Source organism: Trachemys scripta, unplaced genomic scaffold (assembly GCF_013100865.1).
Source record: "Trachemys scripta elegans isolate TJP31775 unplaced genomic scaffold, CAS_Tse_1.0 scaffold_42, whole genome shotgun sequence".
Taxonomy (NCBI): domain Eukaryota; kingdom Metazoa; phylum Chordata; order Testudines; family Emydidae; genus Trachemys; species Trachemys scripta.
This window is the reverse complement of record NW_023260529.1, coordinates 64,101-88,688: the sequence shown is the minus strand read 5'-3', so window position 1 is coordinate 88,688 and position 24,588 is coordinate 64,101. Positions and strand designations below refer to the sequence as shown.

The 24,588-nt window shown below is 61.4% G+C and overlaps 2 protein-coding genes across 4 annotated transcripts; one reads left to right on the top strand and one right to left on the bottom strand.

Moving 5' to 3' along the window:
- Positions 1-268: 268 nt before the first annotated feature.
- On the top strand, positions 269-2,327 carry MBD6 (methyl-CpG binding domain protein 6; the record flags this gene model as incomplete). Its single annotated transcript, XM_034757784.1, is given in 4 exon segments — positions 269-841; positions 1,024-1,076; positions 1,174-1,249; positions 1,459-2,327. Coding segments are annotated over 4 exon segments (777 nt in total), but the record flags the coding sequence as incomplete, so codon positions are not given.
- A 65-nt stretch (positions 2,328-2,392) lies between these two features.
- DCTN2 (dynactin subunit 2) lies at positions 2,393-23,507 on the bottom strand. Of its 3 annotated transcripts, XM_034757781.1 has the most exons (16): positions 23,389-23,507; positions 21,373-21,441; positions 15,362-15,370; positions 10,989-10,994; positions 7,989-8,085; positions 7,599-7,660; positions 6,696-6,794; positions 6,193-6,353; positions 5,363-5,516; positions 4,480-4,545; positions 4,303-4,341; positions 3,949-4,026; positions 3,398-3,469; positions 2,980-3,082; positions 2,790-2,881; positions 2,393-2,682 (listed from the first exon to the last, which is right to left on the bottom strand). In XM_034757781.1, exons 1-16 carry the CDS (start codon positions 23,422-23,424, stop codon positions 2,596-2,598), a joined length of 1,230 nt encoding a protein of 409 aa, XP_034613672.1. In that variant the 5' UTR covers positions 23,425-23,507; the 3' UTR covers positions 2,393-2,595. The 3 variants fall into 3 exon arrangements, with proteins under 3 accessions (XP_034613672.1, XP_034613673.1, XP_034613674.1); XM_034757782.1 differs by lacking the exon at positions 15,362-15,370; XM_034757783.1 differs by lacking the exons at positions 10,989-10,994; positions 15,362-15,370.
- Positions 23,508-24,588: the final 1,081 nt, after the last annotated feature.

Genomic DNA, 24,588 nt, shown 5'->3' with positions numbered 1-24,588 from the left:
GGGGGGGCTGCATGGGGGAGACGGACAGTGGTTTAGGCAGCTCCGGGTGGGACATACGATGCAAATGTTTTCACATGTAATTTGCATATGCAGCCAGCCAGCCAGGTCAGCAGCTGAAGCCCCTCCCAGCAGTGGGGAGCTGGGGGCGGGGTCCCCTCCCCTGGGGTCCTGCCGCTGGAGATGCCAGGCAGGGCCAGGGCCAGGGCTCCGGGAGGGGGGAGTGCCAGGCCTGCCCCCCTCACGGCTCTTCCCTCTCCTCCCCTGGCAGCTCAGCCCCGGGTTTGGTGCCCCCGAGAAGCCGGCGCCGGCACTGAGCGACGGTCCCTCCCCGAACCCGCCCAGCGTCCCGGAGCCCGAGCCGCCGGCCCCCTTCGCCCCCTTCTGCACGGACGCTGCCCCCGCCGCCCTGCCAAGTGCCTTAGACTCCCCTGCAGTGCCCAGGGCCATGGACTGCCCGGCCATGGGCACCCTGGAGCTGGCTGGGCCGGGCCAGCAGGGAGCGCTGGCCTTTGCCACCCCCGTGGGCCAGCTGGACACAGGCGCCGCAGGACCCCCCTGCTCCAGGACCCCCCTGAAACGGGCCCGGCGCAGCGGGGAGGGGCTGAACGGCAATGTCCCTCCCAGGGCAGCCCCCCGCAGAACCAAGAGCCCTCGCCGTGGGGCCAGGCGGGGCCGCGGGGCTTGGGGGAGCCGGCGGCACTTCAATGGGCAGGCGGGTGAGCCAGGCGAGAAGGCAGCACCCTCCGGGCACCCGCCCCACCCGGCCTGGAGGTGCAACGGTGAGATCCTGGTGCCAGGCACGGCCGGCCCGCTGGCCCCCAGCAAAGCAGAGGAGATAAAGGTACGGACCAGGGGGCCTCTCTGGCAGGGGCTGGAGCCAGATCTTGCCCTTCCCCACGCCTGGGGGGGCTGAGGCAGGCTCAGCTCTCTTGTGAGAGCCCTGGGCACAGGCTCTGACTGGCTGGGGGGCGAGGGGGGGAGCCACCGCAGTGCCCGACCCAGCCACGTCCTTTGTCTTTGCAGGGGAACCCCGGGAGGCTGCGCCCGTCACGCCGGGGCCGGAGGAGGAAGGTCAGGTGAGTGGGGGGCGACCTGGGATCCTGTGGCCCTGCCCCCCCCCGAGAGGTGCCATCTGCCCCATTCCCTCCTCCCTGACGTGCTCTGTCTTTGCAGCGCTCCCCGGCCTAGCACCCGCCTGGAGACGCCACGAGCGAGGGGCCCAACCGCCGAGCCAGGCTCCGTCCCCACCGTAAGTGCCACCGGTGGGCGGGGCAGGGCAGCAATAGGTGCCCCCCCCCCCCCCCGGGCATCTGGGCCCCTTCATCTATCTCATTCAACAGCTGCTGGCGAGGGGCTGAGTCCAGAACAAGCCCTGGGGTCCTGACTCCTCCCTGGGGGGAGACGTTTGCTCCAGTGCGGGGATCGATCCAGCAGCACCCTCCCTTCTCACCCCTGCAGGAGGACGGTGCCCCTGGGCGGCGCCCCCGGCCTGGCCGCCCCGCCAAGAACCGCCGCAGGAAGCTGGTGACGTAGCGTCGGCCCAGAGGTACCCAGGGGAGGTGAAGCCGAGCTGAGGCCCGGCCGGGGGCACCCTGTGGACAGTGAGGGGCCCGGCGCAGGTGCCGTTGCTGGCAATGGGCACTTACCGCTCCGCCCAGCAGGAGGCAGTGCCGGGCTGTGGCCGCCAAAGCACTTCTGAAGCCATTCTGCAATGCAGTGAAATCCCAGGGAGCCGGGGCAGCGCCCCCTGCAGGCCGGGGCTGCTCCCAGCTGCTGCCGTTCTGCCCGCCCCCCCTGTATCAAGGCTGTGGGGGGGAGGGCTCCTCCCCTACCTCAGGCCTGCGGGTCTCAGCAGGGCCAGGAACGCCTCAGGGGTTAGCTTTCCGCATGTCCCGCTCACCAAAAACCTCCCTGTGCCCCTCGCCGGGGGGCAGCCTCCCGGGCAACGGTACAAAGCAATAAGCGTGGCATGGGCAGAGCCTGGGGGCGCCTGGCCCGTGACGCTGGGGCACCGGGAGGGACCAGGCCCCCAGCCCCCTTTTCCCTTGTTTTTAACTCCTCCGAGAACACTCAGGTCCGGCGGCTGGCGGGGCCCGGCCGTGCCGCCCGCCCACCCACACTACGCGCTCCCAGGCAGCTGGTGGGAATTATGCAAAGCGGGGGCTGGGCCCGCCCCCCCCCCCTCACCGACGGGGCCTTGCTTTTGTAGACGCTGGAACCGGCCCCTGGGGAGCCACTTAATTTAACAGCTGGGGGCCGAGTGCCGCTGGCTCTTCCGCCGGGATTTTGGGGTGTTTTGTATCAATTATTAAAATGTGTATTTAAAAGCTGCGGTGTGTGGCGAGTGCCGGGCGCCGGGCCCCCCTGAAGCAGGAAGGGGCAGGGCCAGGCGTGCGAGCAGACAGAGTTTAATAGTAAATAATTGTACAGGTTGATGAGCGTGAGCCCCACCCCCATTTGGGCTCTGCCCCTCACCCTGGGTCATCAGCAGCAGAGCCCCCTCCCCCCACAGAAGGGCAGGGGCTGGGGGAGGGGAGCAGGGTGGCAGAGGGACTGGCGAGCCCCCCCCCAGCAGCAGGTATGGGTCCGCGGGGCTCATTGGGAGAGCTGCTTCACCCGCGCATCCATGCTAGCGAAGTTCTCCTCCACGGCCACCAGGTTCTCCTTCATGGTCTTCTGGACCTGCGGGACAGAGAGCGGGTAGCACTGGGACAGGGGACGGCATGGGGACCCCCAGGGGTTCACTCGCTCCCAGGCCTGGGGGAAGGGCGTGTTGCTGGGATGCCCACCTGTGTCAGCAGCGTGGCGTTGTCCTTCAGGGAGTTGGCGATCATCTGCTGGGTGGTGTCCAGGTGGGTCAGGAGCTGCCCGAACTGCATGGCTGGAAGGGACAAGAGCCAATAGGCAGCAGCTCAGAACCGCCCTGGGGCAGACGGGCACAGAGCCCCTTTCCCCCCTGCAGCTGCCCCTGCCCCTCACCTTGCTCATGCAGCTGCTTGACAGTGGCCAGTCTCTGCACCAGCGCGGGCAGGGTGGTGGCCATGGGGCTCCAGCGCTGCACGACCTCATAGAGCTGATGCACCTGGTGGCACCAGAGGGGAGATGGGGGGTGGGGTTAGTGCCAGGCAGAGGACGGGGCGGCTCCAAGGCCCACGCTGACCCTCCCCCCCCAGCTCACAGGCAGCCCAACGTACCGGGCGTCATGTGCCATCCCCGCCCCCCTTCACCAGCCCCCAGCAGCCTGTGCCACCCTAGTCCCCCTCTGCTGGTGATGCCAGCCATGCCAGGCCTGAGATGGGTTCAGGGCCTGGGGCACCCCAGGAGGGGTGTGGGTGCAGATGATCGCAGCAGGGCGGCACTGGCTGCCAGGGCATTGGCGGGGCTCCAGCGACCTGACCTTGCTCTGGGTGTCTGCGTCCTCCACGGCCACTTTGTGCTTGGCGATTTCATTCACCTTCCCCAGGACGCTCTGGGGGAGAAAAGGAGACGTGAGGATCCTAGGGGAGCAGGTGCCCCCTGCCCTGCCCTGCCAGTCCCCCTCCTGCCCACTAGCTGGCAGCACAGCCCCCCGCAGTGGCTGGGCCAGAAGCCAGGATGGTACCAATTCAGCAGGGGCAAGGTGGGTCCCTCGGCACCTCTGTGCCATGCACCCATCCACGCCACCCGCTGCCTCCTGCTGGGGCTAGGGGCTGCCCCGTGCTCCTGGACCCCCAGAACCAGGGCAGCGGAGGGGAAGCATTTGCCAGGTGCGCCCTGTGCAGACACCCAGCACAGCCGGGTCCTTCCCAGCCCCTGGATCCCACCAGCCGGGCTGGCAGCGCCGGGCGCCTTCCGGTGTCACCGCACCCCAGGGCAGGTGGCTGGCCCGGAGCCAGAGCTGCCCAGGTGCGACATGAGCAGGCTCGAGGTGGGGGCCTGCCAGTTTATCCTCCCCCCTCAGCTGCTCACCTGCAGCCTCGCCTCCACCTGCTCCAGCACAGCAACGTCCAAGGTGCTGACTTTGGCCTGCAGGATCTCCACGGTTTCCTGCGGGCAGGCGGGAGGAACGGGCTGAAACACGCGAATGCCGACCCCGGGCAGCGGCCAGCGGGAGTTCACCGCCTGCACCGTGCCCAGCTGGGCTCGGGCGCCCCACCTGAGACCAGGGGAGGCTGCATCCCCCCAGACCACTCTCGGAAACGCTGCCTCCGGCCCGGGAAGGGACCTCGGCCCACAGCCCCCCTGGGTCTCGGTGCTCCACAGGACACCGGCGAGGCCGTAACAAACCCCCTTCCCCAGCCGGGCCCCAGCACTCGGGCTTACCATGAGGCTGGCTCCCTGCAGCCCAACCGCCAGGGGATTCTAGGAGAAAGAGAGAATGCAAGCGTGTGGAGCCGGGAGCCTGAATTTCAGAGCAGCCCGGCCCTGGGCACTATGCCCACGCCAGGCACGGGGGGGCTGGACGGCCGCCCCAGCCTGATCCCCCTGCAGGGCGCTCACCTGGCTGTCCTGCTCGCAGCACACCGTCGCTTCCAGCTCGCTCAGCCGCTTCTCCAGCTCCGCTATCTAGATCAACGGGGAGAGGAGAGGTCAGCGACGCCCCCAGCATGCCCTGCTTCCCCGACCCGCAAGGCTGGGCACGGGGTGCTGGAACAGCGCCTCGCTGCCCAGAAAGCCCAGGCAGGCAGGCAGCCAGCCAGGTGGCCGCTCAGAGCTCCGCGCCGGCCTGCTGAGGCGCCGGCCGAGCAGCAAGAGACGCCAAGGCTGCCCGGGCCCAGCAGCTGCCCGGGCCCAGCGGCTGCCCAAGGCTCCGCCGGCAGGTGCGATCCAGCCACCAGGGCAGTCGCTGGCTGCAGCTCGCTCCTGTGCTGAGCTGTGGCACCCCAGAGCGAGAAGCCATCCCCCGCTTCCTTCTCCCTGCTGCCCCCAGACCCTTCGTCACAGCCTCTGAATTCCCGGGCCCTCCCTGCGCAGGGGGACGGCAGAGTCTGACCCAACAGGCCCCCTGGTTTCCAGCTCAAAGGCCAGGCAAGAAATAACCATCTGCACATGGTCCCCCCTGTGCCCTGACACAGAACAGAGGGGCCCTGCCCCACAGATCTTCCCGCTGATGTTACTATGGGCTCAGCAGCAGGTTTTCAAACAAGAACTTGGCTGGTATTGTCAATTATTAGCACCCCCCTCCCCCAGGGGGCAAGTAAATAAGCATTCGATGGGGAAACTGAGGCATGCCAGCGAAGTGATGTAAGAGCTAAATCGCCCAGGCCAGAGCCAGGGGTAGATCCCAGGAGTTCCCGGCGCCCAGCCCTGCCCGCAGCTCTGCTGTCGCATGGCCACTGCTGCCCGGCAGACAACTCCAAACCCAGACCCGCCCCAGCCTCACCTTTGCAGCCTGAGAGAATTTGTCTTGTTCAGGTCTCGAGTGCAGCTCATAGGTCACCATATTCCCTGCGGGCGCAGGGGCCTTCGACGGGCTCTTCCCTGCCCCGGGGGTGCCCTTGGCGCTCTTAGCCGCTTCCAGCTGAATGAGCAGGCGCCTGGTAAACAGAAGAGACCCTGCTGGTTTCCAGGGCCTGCGAGTGGCGGTCGCCAGCTGGGAGGTAACAGGGCCCTGCTGCTCCGGCGGGGTTAACGGGGACCGGAGATGCCAGCCTCGTGGGCACAGCGACGAAGGGGCCAGGCTGCAGTGATGCCCGCTAACGCCCCTCGCCGCGACCACCCCCGGGGCTCTCCAAGGCAGCTACAGCCCAGTGGATTCAATCTCTCATCCATCGGCCTCGGTTTTCATCCTTCCCCATCCCCACCGTGGTGAACAGCTACGCTATCATCCACCAGACGCAGGCAGCTCCTGCCCCCCGGGAGCTGAGGGGCGGCTGACTGCAGCACCCCGGGGGTGGGGGGCCAGCCGGTCTCTGATTTCCGATCAGCGGCGCCGAGCTCAGGAGAGGACGCTCCCTCCCAGCCCCAGCCCCGCACACCTGCCCAGGGGTCAGCAGGAGGTGCTGGGGCTGAATTCTCTCGCCCGCCACCCCGGGCACCCCCACGTTGCCGGCACAATACGGCCTCGGGCACTCGGCAGAGCAGGGATTTGGTCCCGGTTTACGGGGAGAAGTCGCCACAAAGGAGGTTGAGCCCGAGGATGGAACGTCCCAGCTCCAAACGCTCCCTCGCTGAGGGACACTTGGGACGGGGAAGCAGCCGACCCGAGCTCACTTGGCGAGGGCTCCGTCGGGGTCAGTCAGGTTGATGGCTGCGTCCGGCCCCAGGAGCTTCTCCAGGTGCGTGGAGACCAGCTGCTGCTTCAGGGCCACGACCTGCTTGGCGAGCGCCACGGGGCTCAGCTTCTCCTCTGCCGCCGACTCCTTCGCGGTGCTCTGCAGAGGGAGACGCTGCCGCGTTACAGCCGGGGCGTGGGGCTCTGCGGTCACGGGGACCCCCCGCCTCCCAGCTAAAGGCTCTGACAATTCTGCTCCCAGCCAGTGGCACGGGCGGGGAGCAATCGGCTCTAGCCGTAGATCTCAAAGGGCTCCCTGTTTGACATGGGAAAACTGAGGCACGGAGGGGTGGAGTGACTTGGCCAAGGTCAGTGGCAGAGCTGGGCACAGAACCCAGGTTTTCCGAGTCCCAGTCCAGTGCTCTGCCCACCAGACTGGAGGGACACAGCCTGGACGTCTCACCCGATGGGGGCGACGCACGACGCCCAAGGTGGCTCCTACCTGTATCTTCTCCACCTCTGTGCTCAGCTCGTGAACCTCATGGAGCAGCCGCTGGTACTTCTGCCGGGGCGTCTCTTTCACACCAATGCCTTCCCCTAGCTAACGACACAGAGGGGTTTAGGTCGCATGGCCCCTCCGCTCTGGTTCAACGAATTCTAACCCTGCAACAGGGAATCGGCTTCTGCACAGGGCTCTCTCTGCAGGCCCGGGGGTGGCGGGCTGGGGTTGGGTGCCTCTCTACCGGAGGCTGATGGGAAACCCAGCCTCAAAGCTGAGGAGGACCTGAAATGGGCCCGCCGAAGCTGAGCGAGCCAAATTCACACCTCCTGATGGCCACACACTCCCCACCAGCAGCCACGAGGAGTCCTGATGCCCTGCCCAGTGCTGGAGCGTCGTCGCGTCAGGGTGACCATAATTCCTGGTCCTCGGCCTCCCAGGAGGGGCTGTGACTACCAGCCCCTCCCCAGTGGGCGACACTCACTCAGGCAGAGGGGAGCCGAGCCAGGGGGTTCACCACGGCTGGGTTTTATTCCAAGGGAGGGGCATTTCCTTCCCCCCCAGGCCAGTGACAAGCAGCCAAAGCCTTCGAGAACCAGCTACAGGCAGGCAGGGGCATTAGCCCGTCACACCCGCTTTGGGCCCAAAGGTCGTGGAGTCCGGTCCCTGCCCAGGCAGCCAGCAGGGGAGGGAGTGGCGAGACCCCTCTCAGGAGTGGGGGGGGGGGGGCCAGCTTGGCCTCCAGGGCCCTTGGGCTCGGGGGACGGTTTAACTTCCCTTCGGGGGACGCGCGGGAGGACGAAGGTGCCGATTTCAGCTCTTCTCTCTCCACTGAGCGTGCCCAGTACCCTCCTCTCCATGTGCACCTCAGAGCGGGACGGCGACAGAACCAGGCCGGTTACTTACAATCTCAAACTCCCCCGACTCGTAGCCCGTCCGCTTGGCTTTGCTGATGCGATCCGAGAAGTCTGCAGAGCGAGAGGAGAGAGCAGTTTGCTCGGGAGACGTTAAACCAGCCCCCGGCTGGGCGCTGGGCCACGACCCCCGTGGGAGGCTCCCCCGTTGGGCTCAGTGCTCCCCGGCTCTCTGTAAGGACTTGGGGCAGCTGGGGTAGGACAGGAGGCAGCAGCTTGTGCTGCTCTAGGTGCCCCCCCCCACACCTGCAAACCAATCAAAGGACACAACAGCGACGCCTCCGGTTCACTTCTGCCACCGGCCAGTCGCTCTGGTTGGTGCCTCCCCTCCCACCGTTCCCAAGCGATGCAGGAGACGGGTGCCCCCCCGGGCCAGCCTTACCGAGCCCTTTGGTGCCCACTCTCTTGTCCTTAAACTTGTCGTAGGCAGCGTTGGGGTTGACGATGATGTGCTCCACGCTGGTGCTCGTCAGCTCCTCCTGCGCAGACAGGCCAGCGTTAGAGACCCCGGGGCCACCCGCCCCCTCCCCCAACAGCTGAGAGCACTTCCCTAGGGACACCCCCGCCCTCCGACGGGCCCTTAGTGCTGCAGGAGCGCACGGCTGCCCTCGCCCCGGGGAGGAGCAGAGTCCACCAGATGTTAATAACTTGGCCGGGGCCCGGCTGGGCCCCCTTTAAATAGCCCCTGGTGACAGGTGTGCAAACCAGCCAGGCCTGCTCAATGCCCACAGCTTCAAAGCCTTCAGCTCAGGCCCTGCCTCTGGCCCAAGGTTTCGGGGGCTATTCCGAAGTCCCTGCAGATAAAGGGGGGCTCTGATATCACTGGGGGGGGGAGCTACAGGAGAACATTAACATGCTCTTGGGTCTCGCTAGCGCCAGCCAGTCCTGTGGAGCCTCGCCAGGAGCCCTGGGCCGCGAGAGGACCGCAGGGGGCGGCCCCGCGGGGCGTGGGCTTGCAGGGCTGGCTCTCTTGTAAATGCGGACACGAAAATCAATACAGAAAATCGTTTTCTGCAGACTGGCCGTTCTGAGCGACAGGAGACTTGGGGAGGGTTTTACCCGCAAAGACGCTGCTCTGGGATCCGGGGCTCCCAACCAACAGGCAGAGGGAGCAGAGCCGCCAGGCTGCGAACGCTCACTCAACGCCCCCGCCCGCGCCCCCCCCCCCCCCCCCAAACCGTGGTGCAACGAAGAGGAGACGCAGACGGTCAACGCAGCGGCTGACGCCCTGCTGCATTTCCGACAGCGGGACGTGGCCATGGATTGACGGGTCACCCTGGGTTGGGGTGACTGGCTCTCGGTATCACAGACCTGCTGAGCTGTTCCTTACGAGACGTGGCCCCCCGAGGGCTAGAGGAGCCTCTTGGGCCGCATCCCCTGTGCGACCAGCAGGGGTCACTCACCCCAGCCTGTCTTGCCCTCTCTCTCACTAGGGGTCCCTGCACAATTCTCCTCCCGGGCCGGTCCTGCTCAGAGCTCACTGGGGAGTCGCTTCGCATGGCTGCCCCCAGCCAGCGCGACCGGGCCCTGCAGCCGCAGGGAGCATTCGGGTGGGATCCCCTGCTCCATGCCCAGCTGCCGGCCCTGGGCCTGTACAGGCGACAGGGGGGCAGCTCAGTTTGAACAGGTGGCTGGATCGCCCTGAAGCCATGAAAAGAACCGGGGCTCCGACCCCAGAGGTCTGGAGAGTCCCAGGCCGGGCGGGGTGAAGGAAACGGCCTGGAGCACACGGCTGGGGCACCGAGCTGCAGAGAGGGCTGCCCCCGCGGCAGATCAGGAGGGAAGCCCCAGCAAACTCTCCGGCTACGACTCCTGCCTCCCAGCGCAGGACTCGATCTCGGCACACGGAGCCCAGCCCTCGGCTCGCCCCTAACGGCCCGCAGGGGGCCGGCCCTGGGATGATGAGACTGACTTCCGCACTGGGAACAAGCCCATCTCTGGCGATCGGCCTGGCTCGCGGAACGGGGCAGCCCCTGGGCATGGAGCACTCCAGGGATTAGGAGACGGGGCAGGCCCTGGGGGGAGGAGGGGGGCGCTAGACGCAGGCACAGGAGGGTAGCCCTCCTGCACTGGCCTAGGCTCGGACGCAGGCCTGAATGTTGGCGGAGGGATTTGTGCGGAGGCTGGGGGCTGCTGACCTGGATTTGCTCAGTGCTCAGAGGGTGAGTTAGTCATCAGGCAGTTTCAGAGCGTCAGGCCCAGAGCAGAGCCTCTCCCGCGCACAGAGAGCGTTAGTGCCAGGCAGAAACCCGCCCGCCTAGGGGTTAGTGCTAGGAGAACACCAAAGGCAGGTTAATCACGGTTAAAGAGAAACCTTTTGTCTTTATCTCTCGCCCGGGGCTGCCTGGTCGGGGGCCTGGGGCCCGGGACCCTGCCCTGCTCTGCACTCCACGGTAACTAACTGGCTTGTAAAACCCCCTAACATTTAAACAAAGGGACCCCCGAAGTAGGTTACAAACCCAAACTGCCCCCGCTGGGGAATGGTCCCTCCACATTCAGAATCTGCCAGGGTGCCTACTGGTTTTAGGGCATTTCGACCTCAGCCCTGGCCAGTCTCGCTGGGCTGAATCTCGCCATTCGAGGGAAACCCCGGGAGCTGTCCAGTTTGAGACACTTGCTCGCGCTAGGTTACGGCGAATGGGCTGAAGGCTTTAAAGCTGGCACTCTTTTAAACAGCCAAGTTATTAATATTGGAAAAATCTGCTATGAGCAGCATGAAGGTCTCTGGGGCAGGGGCCACCTCCCGGTCCTAGCACAACGGGGACCCGGGCCAGGCCTGGGGAGTCAAGGGGCAGCGATCAGTTTCAGTCCCTCAAGATGGATTCGCCCACTGGACCCGACTTGCACCAAGCAGCCATTGAAATGAAGGGGACGCTCCTCAGAGCTAGCCCCGGACTGCTCTCTCCAGCCCGTCCTGGAACGCGGGGGGGCAGAAGCCGGGTTTGCTCTAGTTTAGATGCCGTTACAGCATTCAGCCTCCAGCACGCGGGGCTGCGAGGACCGGCTGGGGCGCGTTTGGAACGCCGGGAAAGGAGGCCTCGGGACTGCTGGCTGGGCCATTTGAGATTAGGAACGGTGACTCGGAGCTTTTGTGCCGTCCGGGACAGGGGCTCCCAAACCGCAGGCCGCACGGGAGCTTGACGGGCCGACTGACTTCAGAGCGATTTCTGAAGGCAGAACGTGAACTGCGAGCGTTTGGGAGCCGCCGGTCTCGGGCTGGGGAGTAATGATGCCCAGTGGTTAGAAGTGATGGGAACAGCCTGCCTACGGGACCCCCAGCAAGGGGAGGGGGGCGGGGCAGCAAGGGTCGGTAAAGACAAAAGGTTACAGCAGCTGCTCGCTCAGCAGAACATTCAAGCAGACGAGAGGTCAGGCTCCTTACCAGCTCCTTGTGTTTTCCCAGAGGTGAGAAAGTCAAAGAAAAGTTAGGAGGGCAGGGGATGGGGGGGGGGGGGGGGGGGGGAGAGAAAAAGACAAAAATCGTATTAGAAGCTTGTCACATGCACTACACACCAGTTTACACAGTCCCCACGCACGGACCCCCCCCTCGCAAAGCTAGCAGCCGGCCTACGACAGGGGAGTTCGCTAGCACCACTGCCGCGTTCCTAGGAGCTGCGAGGTTATGGGGAGCTTCGGAGAGGACAGACGTGGAGCAGCGGGATTCAGCCAGCGGCACCCGTGTGTTAGTCACGCCGGCAGAGCGCGCCCAGGGGCTCCATCGTCTCCCGCTGCGGGGCCCCAGCGAATTTAACTGCTCTTTATGCTTCTGAACGGCTGGCCATTCCCGGGCTGGCGTGTGCACGGACGGGGGCTTAGATCACTGAAATGCAACGGCGGATGGTGCCCCCTGGTAGCAGCGGGACGGGAAGGAGCGTTTGAGGGGGAGCTGTGGAAAAGTCTGACGGGTCTCCCCCCCCTCAGCTCAGGGAATAGCAGACAAATACCCAGGTTAGCTGAAGGGATCGCGGTGGAGGAGACGCCCTCATAGGCAGGCGCCCGGATGCAAGGGCACAGCAGGGAGGGGCTTTCCACAGCAGCCCCTCTGCCTAGGCGGGCAGCTAGGCTGACATTTTCAAAGCCATTAATAGCAAAGGGGATTGGGCAGCAGGGAAATTCTCTGCCTTGCCCACCCCCATCATCTCTAGGAGTCCATTTCTGAAGCTGTGGTCTGGAGGACATTATCCCGCCAGCCCCAGGAAAGCCAGGCAGGGAGCTGCTGGTGCCCAGTGTCTCTGCACCCTCTGCTCTCTGTTCTGCTGCCCTCCCGACGGCTGTTCCCCCAGGGCAGCAGGAGGCCGGGTGTGGTCTAGAGGCACAACAGACCTGGGTTCAAGCCCCGCCTAATCCTTCACCAAGTGACCGGGAGCCAAACCGCTGGCCTCCTTCCACCTCAGCCAACCAACCGGGCAGCTGGGTGAAAACCAAGATGGGGCCTCAGTGAACACCAAGCAGTGCACCTGAATCCTGGGGGGGGGAAGCCAAAGGGGGGTGCATTTGCCTGACCCCTAAGGAGATACCTTCTTCTGGCTACTAATTCCGCTAGCCGGCTTGCGTGCGGCTGGTCAAGGGGGCTAGGCGTTACCTGCTCTACAAGCCACTGGAATGGAGCATAGCACGAGATCGCCTCGCACCTGGACTGCCAAGAGGTACTGCTTCACCCTGGGGAGGCTGGGAGGGGTTTCCTACCAGCGTTCTCTTTCCAACGCCCTCACCACCTGCCTTCTGCAGAGGGTGGGCAACTCTCCCATCCCTCAGCCCGGCCCCCTTCAGGCGTATCTGGTGCCCGCTGCCGGGGTAGGAGCAGGTCTACAGAAAAGATGAAGAGGACACCCAGGGGGGGGCTTCCGACCTGCCTTGTGCACCAGCTTGACCCCAGCGGAGTCCCCAGCTCCTGAGAACACCCTGGAAACATGACATCAGAGAACTGGAGAGAGCCAAAGCCTGAAATGGATCCGGCACCCGTCTGCGGACGATGAAACCCCCGTGGCGTGGGGCCAGGTGCCCCCCAGCTCTCGGCTAAGAGCCTCCAACAGTTCGGGCTTAAACTCTTCCTTTGGACTTTTAGCCAGATGCTAAAGAGGCCTCAGCCTGAGACACTGGGGAGGGGGAGCGGAGAGGGAAACCTCCGAACTGACACCTGCCTGACTTGGCCACCTGGAGGGACAAAGCGACAGCAGGTCCATGCTGCTGCTGGGGGCACCTGGCTGGCGCCACACACTGCAATCAGCCAGGCGAGGGGAGCTGTGGTTTAGCGGCACTCACCGCTGGGGTTGCTTCTTCCCGCAGACAAGGGAGTCGAGCAAGGAGCACGAGGCCACCCTGGATCCGCACCCTGAGTGCCCAGGAGGGCAGCCGCTGCTCGGCCAAACCAAAGCGAGGGGGGAAGTCAGAGGGACCATTTGATGCCCTCAGAGATCAGCAGCACTTAGCCATGGCTTAAACTAGGGTCGTTCCGCCTGGCATCTGGGGCCCACGCTGAGACCTCGTCCACTGAGGACCTGGGAACAAAGGTTCCAGCTTTCAGCAAGCTAATCAGAGGTGCCTCCGAGGCACCTTTGGCAGGGTGTTTTGGCCCACCCCCGACCTGCGCACCTTCTCCTCAGGCCATCACCCCCAAGCCCTTCCCAGAGGTAACACAACAGCAACTGCCGATCTCAGGTGTGATGCACACAACACCCCCCATTCCCTCGAAATGTCCCATGGGGCTAATGGAGGGAGGTACGAAAAGGGGCACTGACTTGCCTACAGTCACAGTCTAAGAGCTGTGAACACCCGGCTCCCGGGCCCCCGCTGTTCTAACCAGTAGACCAGACTCTCTCCCAGAATCGGTGGCTACCATCTGGAAATTTTTGAGGGGGGGGCGAGGGGTTTTAGTTGTAAAGATCCATTGGAACAACAAAATCCATGCCCGCTCCTCAGGAGAGGAGACTTCTGCTGGAGGCCAGAGCGACACAGGCTCACGGGATGCTCCGCAGTGGAGATGACATGCGGAGAAACACCCTCCACCTCCTAGACAAAGGCCGGAGCCACTACAGCCGCAGGGAGAGCTGTGTTTCCCCAGCCGGTGAGGCGCGCGAGTCATTTCTCGGGGGAGGAAGGGATTAAGAGCACCATTTCTCCTCCTCGGGGTGAGCCTGCTCCTGGCGCTGCCGTGAAAACAGGGGGACATGAAAGGGAAAGCTAGTCCAAAAGGATACGGTGGGCTTTTCACCTCCAGAGCGCCCAGCCAGCCTGCAGCGGGAACGTACTCACCCGGAGAGACGCTTGCCATTAAACCAACAGAGCAACCAGCGGATTGGAAAGTGGGCCCCACACGGCGCCTCCATCATTCCGAGGATTCCCCCAGAGATTGGGGTGGCCAGACAGGGCATGCCAGGATACCCAGGCTCTACCCCTGCTCATTTCACAGGCTAGAAGTTACGCTAATCCCTTAGCGTGAGGTCATTAAACCCCCTGATTGACTGTTGGTTCTGATTGTCAGAAATAAACACAGGGTCCTTTTCGCCCAGCCAGAACCACCCCCAACGCCGGGCCCCCACAGACCCCAGTGGGCCAACTTGCAGGAATTACAAATTGAGGGACAGATTAAAAAAAAAAAGTAAAGACCCTGTGTCCTGCCCCAGCTGTCACCTGGGCTCCCCATGGCAGCACCTGGAGAGCAGAATTGTTAAGTAGGCCTCAGTCTGATTTGTTTCACCAGAGGACGGGATTTCTAGGGGTTTTTTTCATTCTCTATCACCGTGTTGCCAGACGACAGCCTTCGCCTTTCACAGTAAAGCAGCCCGCAGGCTCCAGGTCCCAGCATGCCACGTTACAGTCTGACCCAAGCAGTCTGGTTGTGTCGTCATAGCAATGCCAGCTGCCTCCCGACACAGAGAGCCAAGCCCCAAGCATCTTACCAACGCGTTTCCGGCGTGACGCCCGAGGGGGTAGGATGAGGAAAGCCAGGAACAGCAGCTGTCGGCTGACCGGGCGAGGGCTAGCGCCCAGCCAGGGACAGCAGCCCACGGGGCTCCGTGGCGAGGGCTAGCGCCCGGCCAGGGACAGCAGCCCACGGGGCTTGAACTCGAAGTGGGGGGGTGGGGGGGCAGTGGGAAATCTCGGGGGAGGGGGGCACGTGGCCCGATTCCCAGGCGAGGAAGATGGTTAGTTTGCACGGTCGGGAGGAGAAGCGTCCCAGGAGGGTGCAGGTGTCAGAGAAGAGGAGGCTGCAGTAACCATGGCAGGAGGTGGAGGGGGACCTGGGCTGGGTGCCATCTTTGAAAGGCTGCATTGCATTCTGGGACCGGCACACCCCTTTGTATTAGAGCAGGACAGCGAGTCTGCTCCGTTTCATGCCAGTTACCCCGGGGCGCCTGCCACACAGCCAGCAGAGCCCCCGGCAGGGCACCGTGCGGGTGCACTAGCCTGGATTTAGGCTCCCCTTTTGTTCTTCCCACTCTGGGCGAGAAATCCCCGTTAACCAAACCTTCCTCCTGCTAAAACCAACGTCCAATTCCTCGTTTTCCTCTGCTCCGGCTACGTGCCTTAGTGCGGGGAGAGAGAACACTGCCCCGGGCCACCCGCCAATTTCACACCCGTACCTTGATTAACCCAACAATCATCTTGAAATCAGACCCCCCTGGGGAGGGGGGCGGTTAACTACTGGGATTTAAAACTCTTCGCTACATTCACAACAAAGCGCGGTGCAGATTTACCCGCATGCAAAAATCAAATTCCAAAGCATGCAAAAGAGAAGCGTTGTAATGGTCTTACTTGTGCAAACTAGAATCCAGGCAAGGTAGTGAAAAGGCAGGGGGGGAAGAGCATTAGGAAAACTCAGGTAAGTTCAACTGCGCAACAGTCAATCAACACAATAAAGCAGTCTGAGCTGGTACCCCAAAACGAGAGGGGTTGTCTGAGGAGCTGCAGGGACGGCCCCGCCCCATGGGCTGCGCTCGAAAGCACTCACTGCAATGCCCCAAGTGCACTAGCTAGGGAGGCAACTGGAAATTCTCCAGCATCATTAATTCCTGTTGCCAATAGAAGACGCCAGTCGCAGACGCCCAGAGAAGCCAGGCTTCTCCGAAGCAGGCCAAGGTGCCATTCCGGGCATAGAGCTCACAGCAGCTGCTACCAACTGACTCGGGCCGAGGCTGCTGTTTGAATTAATTTGTTGCTAGCAGAGGAGGGAGAAAAACTTAAGCTAGTTGAAAGTCCCCAATTCAGACACCGTTTGTGGCATTTTCACCTGGGACAATTCATTTTAAATTGAGTTCAAGGCTGATTTGTTTATTTTTTTAAATCTAGTCTCTCTTTTAAGCCCTTGGAGCAGACAATAATAAAAACACCGTAGAGCACGCCAGCAGGGCGCTGCCGCGGGGCGTTACTGCATTAGAGTTAACGTTCATCCGGTCAGCGGCCCTGGATTCATACGGTGAAAGGGGCGTCTCGCGTCTGCACACGCGGCTCAGGCTCCCGGGTTTGGAATCTCATTTAGTACATCGGGCTGAAATTGGTTTAAAGGGACGGCAGAAATGGAATTCCACTGAACCAAGATCTAGTCTCAGCGATAACGTTGCAGCTTTCAGGTCCAGAGGTAGCGAGAACCGTCCTGGGGAGATCTATTTACCAAGAGACCAGCTCTGCAGCACTCTGGGTAACACGCATGCGGGGCTCAAAATGGGCAAGGGGAAACGGAAGAATGTGAACAAGGCAGCGGGGCTCGAAAACCTCTGGGCTTTAATCACTAAGTCTGGAGCTCAGAAGAACATGCATCTGCTCCTAAGGATAAAAGCAGCCTGAAGGCTTCAGAGTCAAGCATGTCTTGCCTATGGGGACTGGGGACTTAACTCCTGCAGCCAGGAATAGCCTGGAGCACAGAGCACCAGTGAAAGTAGCCCCACGCTTCAAGCAACCTCTCAGCACAGGTGCAAGGACAGATTTGGTTCCAAAAGCAGCACCATGGCCAAGCGTCGCGAGATTGTTCGATTCCCACTGCAAACCACCAAACCTTGCCAGCGGCGAAGCCAGCAAAGGCCCGTAGCTTGTTCTGGGAAGGATCATCTTGGAGAAAAGGACATTAGACTTAGCCATTCAAAACCGAATTATCCCCGCTGCAGCAGGGGTAACACGTGGAGGCTGGATCAGATTATGCAGCCAGGAAAATGAATTTCATAAGCCAATTAAAAGCTACATAGAAACGAATATAGAAATGGCCATATTAGGAGTGCAGGTGCCCTCTTCAGGGGAAAAACGAGCCGCTAGCCCTGGGTTTGGGCAGAAACGTCTGAGTGTGTGTTGTTTTAATACGGGTGTGTAATTTACAGGTCAGGTCTCTATTCTACAATGCCGGGGCTGGGTTCATAGTCAGATTATTGGCCCAACCGGCCCCTGGGCGTGGCTCCCTCGAGGCTCAGCAGGACAATGAGTCAGCTCCCAGGGTAGAGCGGCATCTCCCGCTGCTCACCTGGAGAGGGACGTGGGGCTGGGCACAGGCTCAGTTTTAGCCCCCTTAGGGCAGGCTGGGGGAGACCTCAGGAGTATGGAGGCAAATTGGCTACAGGCAGGAGGCCATTCAAGAGAGACGGGGCCACCCAATGGGGCATGGTCTCCATCCCAGCTTCTGAAGGCCTCGACACAGGCGGGGCGAGAGCAACCACAAAACCACTGTGCTTCCACGTGGGAAGTTCCCACTTCAGAGTCACGGCCGAGCTCTGTGGAGTTCTCTACAACGGGGATGCGCCCAGGGGCGAAGTAGCAGGCCTGGGGAAACAGCCGTCCCACATGGGCCAGCATCCACCCCGTGCCCTTCGGCGCCCGTTTCTAACCCAGCACGGCAGAGGGAACCTGGGAGAAGCGGGCCGTTTCTTTGGGTGAAATCCTGCTCTCGAGTAGGATCGTGTGCCAGGGCCGGGGTGGCTACACAGCCATGGGTTGCAGAGGAATTGCCTGCCCTGCACATCGGGTACGGAGCAGTGTCGGGGCCTGCTCCGTATTTCACTCGCCTGGTTTCTGACCAGCCTCCAGAAGCGTGGTGAGTTTACACCTTCATTTACCCTGGTCTCCTGACTGCGCCAACTCAAACGGCTAACATGCCAGCAGCAATCGCGAGCGCCACACAAACACAGACACTGACCACACTGCCGGACACAGCACCACGCAGGTAGGCCGATGATAACTGAGTGTGCCAAGCCAAGCCAGTTCCCAGCCACCCTGCAAAGGCGTTTCCATCTGGAGCCTCACTGCAGAGCACATTGCCCAGAGAAAGCCCGAGTGACCCAAACCCTCTCGCCAAAGGCAAGCGACAAAATCAACGTGGGGGCACCTTGCTGGGCACCCACAGCTCCCATTCACCTATCTGACTGCCATGTAACCTGGCACGCACGGGAACAGGGCTTCTTCAGTGCTGCCCCTGTACGCCACGCGGACCCCAGGGCTCAGGGAAATTCCAGCACAACGGAGTAGCAAAGAGTCGGGCTAAGCAAGAGGGGCATCTGATTGAGAGTCTAAAGGCTGAGCTGTGGCATCCGACAGCGCTTGCCTTCAGTGTACATGAGTGACGAAGTGGGGGAGGTTCTTGTTTTTTCCTTGTTTTCCAATGGTTTGCATGCAGTGGGCGTGGGACTCAGTTTCCCTGGTTGTTACTGGTTTAACGAGGTGAGGGGAGAGGGAGTTTGTTGTTGCAGAGGACCCGAGAGGGAACTTGGGACCCCAGCCGATGGCCTGGAGAATGGACACCCCAGTGACTGGTGACTTGGCTACCTGGAGGCCCAGCTCAGGAGTCGCAGCCGGTTCTGGCCAGTGGGAGGACAATGGGCTGCGGGGAGAGGACCCCAAGATCTGACCAGCCAGTTCCAGCCAGAGGGGGGCCAGAGAACAGAAGAGGGGAGAGGAGGCCCCGGTTTACGACCCTGTTTACCTGGAGAGAAGACAATGGACAGAGGCGGGTCCTGGGGCCAGTGATAGCAGATGCCCAGCTGGGAAGCAGGGGGGCTCGGGGCTAGAGAGGGGGAGCAGGCAGAGACCACCTGGATGCAGAGAGACTGGGATGTGCTGGGCTGAGGGAGGCCAGGCCTGAGGCCCTGAGAGTTTCCTGTGCTGAGTTCAATGCTCAATAATCCCTCCTGTTTTACACTGGCTGAGAGTCGCTCTGGGCTAGAGAGCAGGGTTGCATCAACCCCTTCGGGGGTGGAGGCCCCAGGGGTCCAGAGGGAGGGGACTCCCTGAGGAGGCCCATGGCAGATACAGACGTACTAAGGCTCAGAGAGGTGCGGCTCCAGAAGGTGGAGGGGCCTGACCCCGAGAGAGAGTGGACCCCCGAGAAGGGCTGTCGCACTGAAAGGGGCACCCCCCACGGACCACACGGGCCAAGAGTGGGCACGATCTGTGAGTCCGTGACAACATGATGGAGGGGAAGGAGTCGCAGCCCGAGAAGATGGCAGGACAGCCAGGAAGCTAAGGAAGGGGGAAGCCTTAGTGCAAAGTCGGAGCAAAGAGGCAATTGACCAGACCCCTAAGTGAGGTCCCTTCGTTGCAGAGATCCAAGCCCGAGCTGGAGGAAGTGGGAAGGGCACCGGGGGGAACACGCTGCACTGCGAAAGCTAAACCTCTGACTAATGAGGGAAGCGGTTCGTTACATCGGAGGCTGGTGGAGGATGCGCACACGCCTTTGTTTCCCACCGGTACCCCGTATCTGTAAGCCAGTCTAGTCCTCACGGCTCCACTTTCCTGCTTACGTTAAACCCTCAGGTAAGCCGCGAGAGCTGCAGAGAAGGGAACCCCCTCGCTTCCTTGTGGGTGCTACACAACATGGCCACGCAGGGTGTTCGCGTTACCGCCCCCACCTTGGAGAACATTCTTTTAACGCCCCTTCTGTCTGCTCCTGTGAATCAGCCAAACCCTTGACGCTGATTCGAGCAGAAAGACCCACGTCTCCCCCAAGTGCTGACCTACTTTCCAGGTTTGCTGCAGAAGTGTCTCCAACTTGGGTTGCTACTTTTAAGCTCATTTTCAATCAAAACCGGGCGATGTTTCTCCCAGCTCCTGGTCTAGTCACTTGCACCGGAAACACCAGCAAGATTCCAAACGCTACAGACCGCAATCCTTCTCGCACCCGAGCCGGGCGCAGCTCCGGGCCGCAACAAGATGCCACAACCCTAGGCCATGCCATGGCAGCTACTCCTTGACTAAACTGTGCCCTGCTAAAGGCTTCCGACTCAGAGGCCTGAGACTTGGGAGGAAAAGGACTTTGAAAGCAGGGCAGAGCACTAAAAAGAACCCTGAACTCCCAGCTGGCGATAGGTCATGATAAATCACCTGTATGACATTGGTCTTTGCTCAGCAAGGGAAATTCACCCGTTCTCTCTCAAGCTACCAAGTGTGCTTTGGAGGGCACCGATCGCCAGAGGATTGCAACGCATTTTGTAAACATTACCCCGGGCGGTGGGAAAGGATCCTTTCCATTTTCCAGCTGGGAAAACCGAGGCCCAGAAAGGGCCAGCGACCTGCCCCCGGCCTCTCATTCCCATCAGGGTGGATCCGCCCCACCCCTGGGTACGTAAGCATTGATCTGAGGGCAGGGATGACAAAGGCAAAGCCATCATTCAGCCCTGGCTTTCACCGACCAGGTCCAGTTAATGAGACTGTCTCCAGGGCACGCCCATTCCTGCTGCTATTTTGAGATGCTTTCAACCCTGAGCCTCTAGTGTTCCCTCAGTGCCTGCAGCCTGCATTTCCCGGGCGTTTTAGTCAGCTCCTTCCCACCCCTGAAAACTCCCTTTTCTAAAGCAAGACGCCATGAGGCCAATATACCTTCTGCAATTCCCCTGCTGAGCACAGTTCCCGCAGAAGGTTCAACAGACCCTGCGCTCCCCACAGCGAGGAGATGTTAGACAGTTTGCTTTTACAATGGGCTCAGGCCAAACGAGGCGCAAGACCCAAACGCTGAGAGTTTAATGGATGCTTTCAGACGGCGTTTTCCCCTGGGCAGCCTCATGCAGGCTACAAATCCCCGGTGTGGATTTCCTGGGGCGCGGGAGTGCATTAGGCATCACTGAAGAACGGTCGGCAGCGTCAGAGCTGCTCTCGTATCAGAAAGCGAACGCATTCGATTCAGGACCGGGTTTGGCCAGCTGTCATTTCTAGTCATCTACACCAGGGCTTCTGGCAAACATTTTCCATTTGCCGGGAGCGCTGACAGAGCCTGCCTCCATGTTTAACACTGCATTGCTTAGCCCTGGCTAAATAAAATGCCAAGATGTCATCTGATTTTTAACCCACTCCCACCTCACTATCTTGCATTTAACCAAACAAACGTGGTGAGCACCTCACGTCAAAGGGAGAACAGTCCCTTTCTGACTACCAAGCTCAACTGTATTTAAAGCAGATAATCTCTCCAGTTGCCACTAGACCCAATTCCAGTTTGAAGAAAGTGATGAAGAAAAGCAAAGGGCCTCTTCAGAGATTTCCTTCCCCAAAGCCTTACGCACGTTCTCCTTTGGGATGATGAAAAGGCCAAGAAAAGGATTTAACAGATGTTTATGGGGGCAGCATTTCTAGAAGAGGACTGTCGCACCTTCCTTGCTAGGAACTATTCTGAAAACAGTACCATTTTATGAGCTTTCTGCTACCCAGATCTGCTGGAGTATACACCCAATACGGCACAGTTACGGGAGTCATTTGGGCAAAAGCAGCCTTGGAAATGATTTGGGATTGGCACACCCACTTATCACTGCCCTCCAACCACAACGCTAGTCAGAGAGCTGTTGCGTTCCACACAACCTTACCGCATCGAACTCCGCCTGGTCGTCTTCTGGGAGATCGCTAGTCTCGTAAACATCTGGCTCGTTCCTGGCCTAGAAGCACAAATGCGTTTTAGTCAGGACAGCTGGCAGTTCTGGACAGACGCAGCTCTTATTGCAAAGAACAGCACCCAAAGTGAGTGCCCGCCTCACACCGCCAGGTACACAGAGAACACGTCTGCTTCCAGGAAGTATATTAGAGAGACAAGGTGGGTGAGGTCATCTCTTTTATTGGACCAACTTCTGTTGGTGAGAGAGACAAGCTTTCGAGCTTCCACAGAGCTCTTCTTCAGGTCTGGGAAATGTACTCAGAGCGTCACAGCTAAATACAAGGTAGTTAGCACTTATTTCAAGGGACCGTTCAAGGTGAAGTGGCCAGTGTCTCTATTAAGTTTGTGATTTTTAGCATCTAGCAAAGTTATGAATTTAAGCTCCCAGGCTCCTCATTTGTAGATGTTGTCCAGGTTTCCTTCAAGGACAAGACCAGATCTGGAGGGATCGCTTTGGGAAGAAGTGTTCACCCACGGGTGAGATGGTGGGTCTTTTATCATTTTTCTGGGCCAGTTCATTCAAGAGCGTAGCGATTGTGTCGTTTCACCCACATAGATGCTACTGGGGCATTTGGTGCACTAGGCGAGGACACCACACGTTGTGATGGGCACGTGTAGGACCCAAGGATCTTAAAAGGTGGGTTGTTGGGGGTACTGAACATCCAGGAAGTACGTTGCTTCCTTCATAAAGGGATGCAGTTCCTAAAATTTGGGGGCGGAAGGCCTCAACTGTGCCAGCTGGTGCCTGGCACTGCCAATCATTAATCTTTTGCACGTTCTGAAGTTTGGGCTAACCCAAATGACAGACACATGTAACCCTATAACGAGGACATACTGATTTGCATGACAAACACATCTTAGCAACAGCATCCTATTGTTTCCACCCATGACAACATCACCCCAGAGCTAGACTAAGCAACGCCAGCAGTTCTGTACGTGTCTCTGCAGACAGCAGTCCCTAGTGGTTATCCAGCACTTTTCATCCAGAAACCTCAAAGCACTTTGTAAAGGAGGGCAGGGTTGCTATCCCCATTGTACAGATGGGAAACTGAGGCACAGAGGGGAAAGCGATTTGCCCAAGGACACTCAGGAGGCCAGTGGCAGAGCCAGGAACAGAGCCCAAGTCTCCTGGGTCCCAGTCCGGTGCTCTAGCCGCGTGGCCACACTGCCTCCCTGATGACCCGTGGAACCCGCTCCAGGTGCTCAGGGTCCATTTACCTCGTACAAAGGACGCTCTGACACGCCAGAGCAGGAACCGCAAGCGCCGGTGTTTACGGGGTGGGAAGGGAGACCCAGGAAACCAGCTCCCAGGAGAATGGTGGGAAGCCCCAGAGCTTGGCGCCGAGGGAGTCCGGGGGTCTAAAATCAGGTGCCAGGGGAAGTGCCGGGCCCCGTGAGAAGGAGACAGAGCAGCACTCGGGCCAGCAGTGCCCTGGGGGGAGCTAGGCTGGGACTTCACCCCCTCACGCGCATCAAACCGCAATACCCCATTCGGGAACATCCCCCACGCACCGGGGACTGGCGGGGAGCGCCCAACAGCACAGGGGGCTCCAGGGACAGAAGTGACCTCTCCCCCCACAGCTCCCCCAACCACCCTCCCCCAGTTACCCCACCCTTCCCCCCACGGCCCCCCAGTTACCCCCACCCACTCACTGCCTCCCTCCGGTTACCCCACCCCTCTCCCCCCAGCCCCCCAACCACCCTCCCCCCACAGATCCCCCCAGCCCCCCAGTTACCCCACCCCCTCCCTGCCTCCCCCTCAGCCCCCCAACCACCCACCTGTTACCCCACAGCCCCCCCCAGTTACCCCACCCCCTCACTACCTCCCTCCCATTACCCCACCCTCTCCCCCCACAGCCCAACCACCCTCCCCCCAGTTACCCCACCCCACCCACTCACTGCCTCCCCCCAGCCCCCCAACCACCCGCCCCAGTTACCCCCCCGCACTCACGATGCCGGGCAGCTCCGCGTACTTGGGCTCGGCCATGGCGGCGGGGCCGGGTCGGGGCCTGAGCTGGAGTCACCGGGGCCGGGACTCAGGGAGGAGCCGCTAATCTCGCGAGAGCGTCAGGGGAGGGCGGGGGCCGACGAGATCCCGGCCGCGCGGGGCAGCCTGGGAGTTGTAGTCGGGGGGGGGAATGTGGGGCTGGGGTGCAGGGCGGGGAGGGGGAGATGTGGGGCTGGAAAGGGTGGTGTGTGGGGCTGGGCTGTGGGGCTGGAGGGGCGATGTGGGGCTGGGCTGTGGGGCTGCAGATGGGGAGCTGTGGGGCTGGATGGGGATATGTGGGGCTGGGCTGTGGGACTGCAGATGGGGAGATGTGGGGCTGCAGATGGGGAGATGTGGGACTGGGCTGTGGGGCTGGAGGGGGATATGTGGGGGTGGGCTGTGGGGCTGCAGATGGGGAGATGTGGGGCTGCAGATGGGGAGATGTGGGACTGGGCTGTGGGGCTGGAGGGGGATATGTGGGGGTGGGCTGTGGGGCTGCAGATGGGGAGATGTGGGGCTGCAGATGGGGAGCTGTGGGGCTGGAGGGGGTATGTGGGGCTGTGGTGTGGGGGTGGAGGGGCTATGTGGGGTTGTGGTTTGGGACTGGAGGGGGTATGTGGGGCTGTGGTGTGGGGCTGGAGGGGGGTCCATGGGGCTGCTGTGGGGCTGGAGAGGAGTGTGTGGGCAATGTGGGTTGGGGATTCAGGTATGTTTGGGTGGAGGGCGGCGGTGAGGGGTGGGGGTATATAGTGTAGGGTGGATTTGGGGAAGAGGTCTGTAACGAGTGCAGTGTTTGGGGGTGTTGGGGTGGGGAGGAGGTTTAGGGGCGTTAGGTGGAGCTAGGAGAGAAAGTTTGACTGTGTGGGGAGAGTGGCCATGAGGCACAGAGGAAGGGAAGTTGGTGTGGGGCTGGGGAGTGTAGGATGTGGGGTTGGGAAAGGATTGTGGGGTGGGCAGGAGGGGTCTGTGATTGACATGGGCCGGGGTTGTGCCGGGCTGGCTGGCGAAGGGCCATGGGGTGGATCTGAGGAGGGGGAGGCAGTGTGGGGGTGGAGATTGGGACTGGGCAGGCTGTCAGGAGCTGGGGAAAATGCTGCTGCATTCGCATGCTGGGAACCACCGTGTAAGTGGGGCTCAGCATCACCCCCATTGGCGCTTTATTGG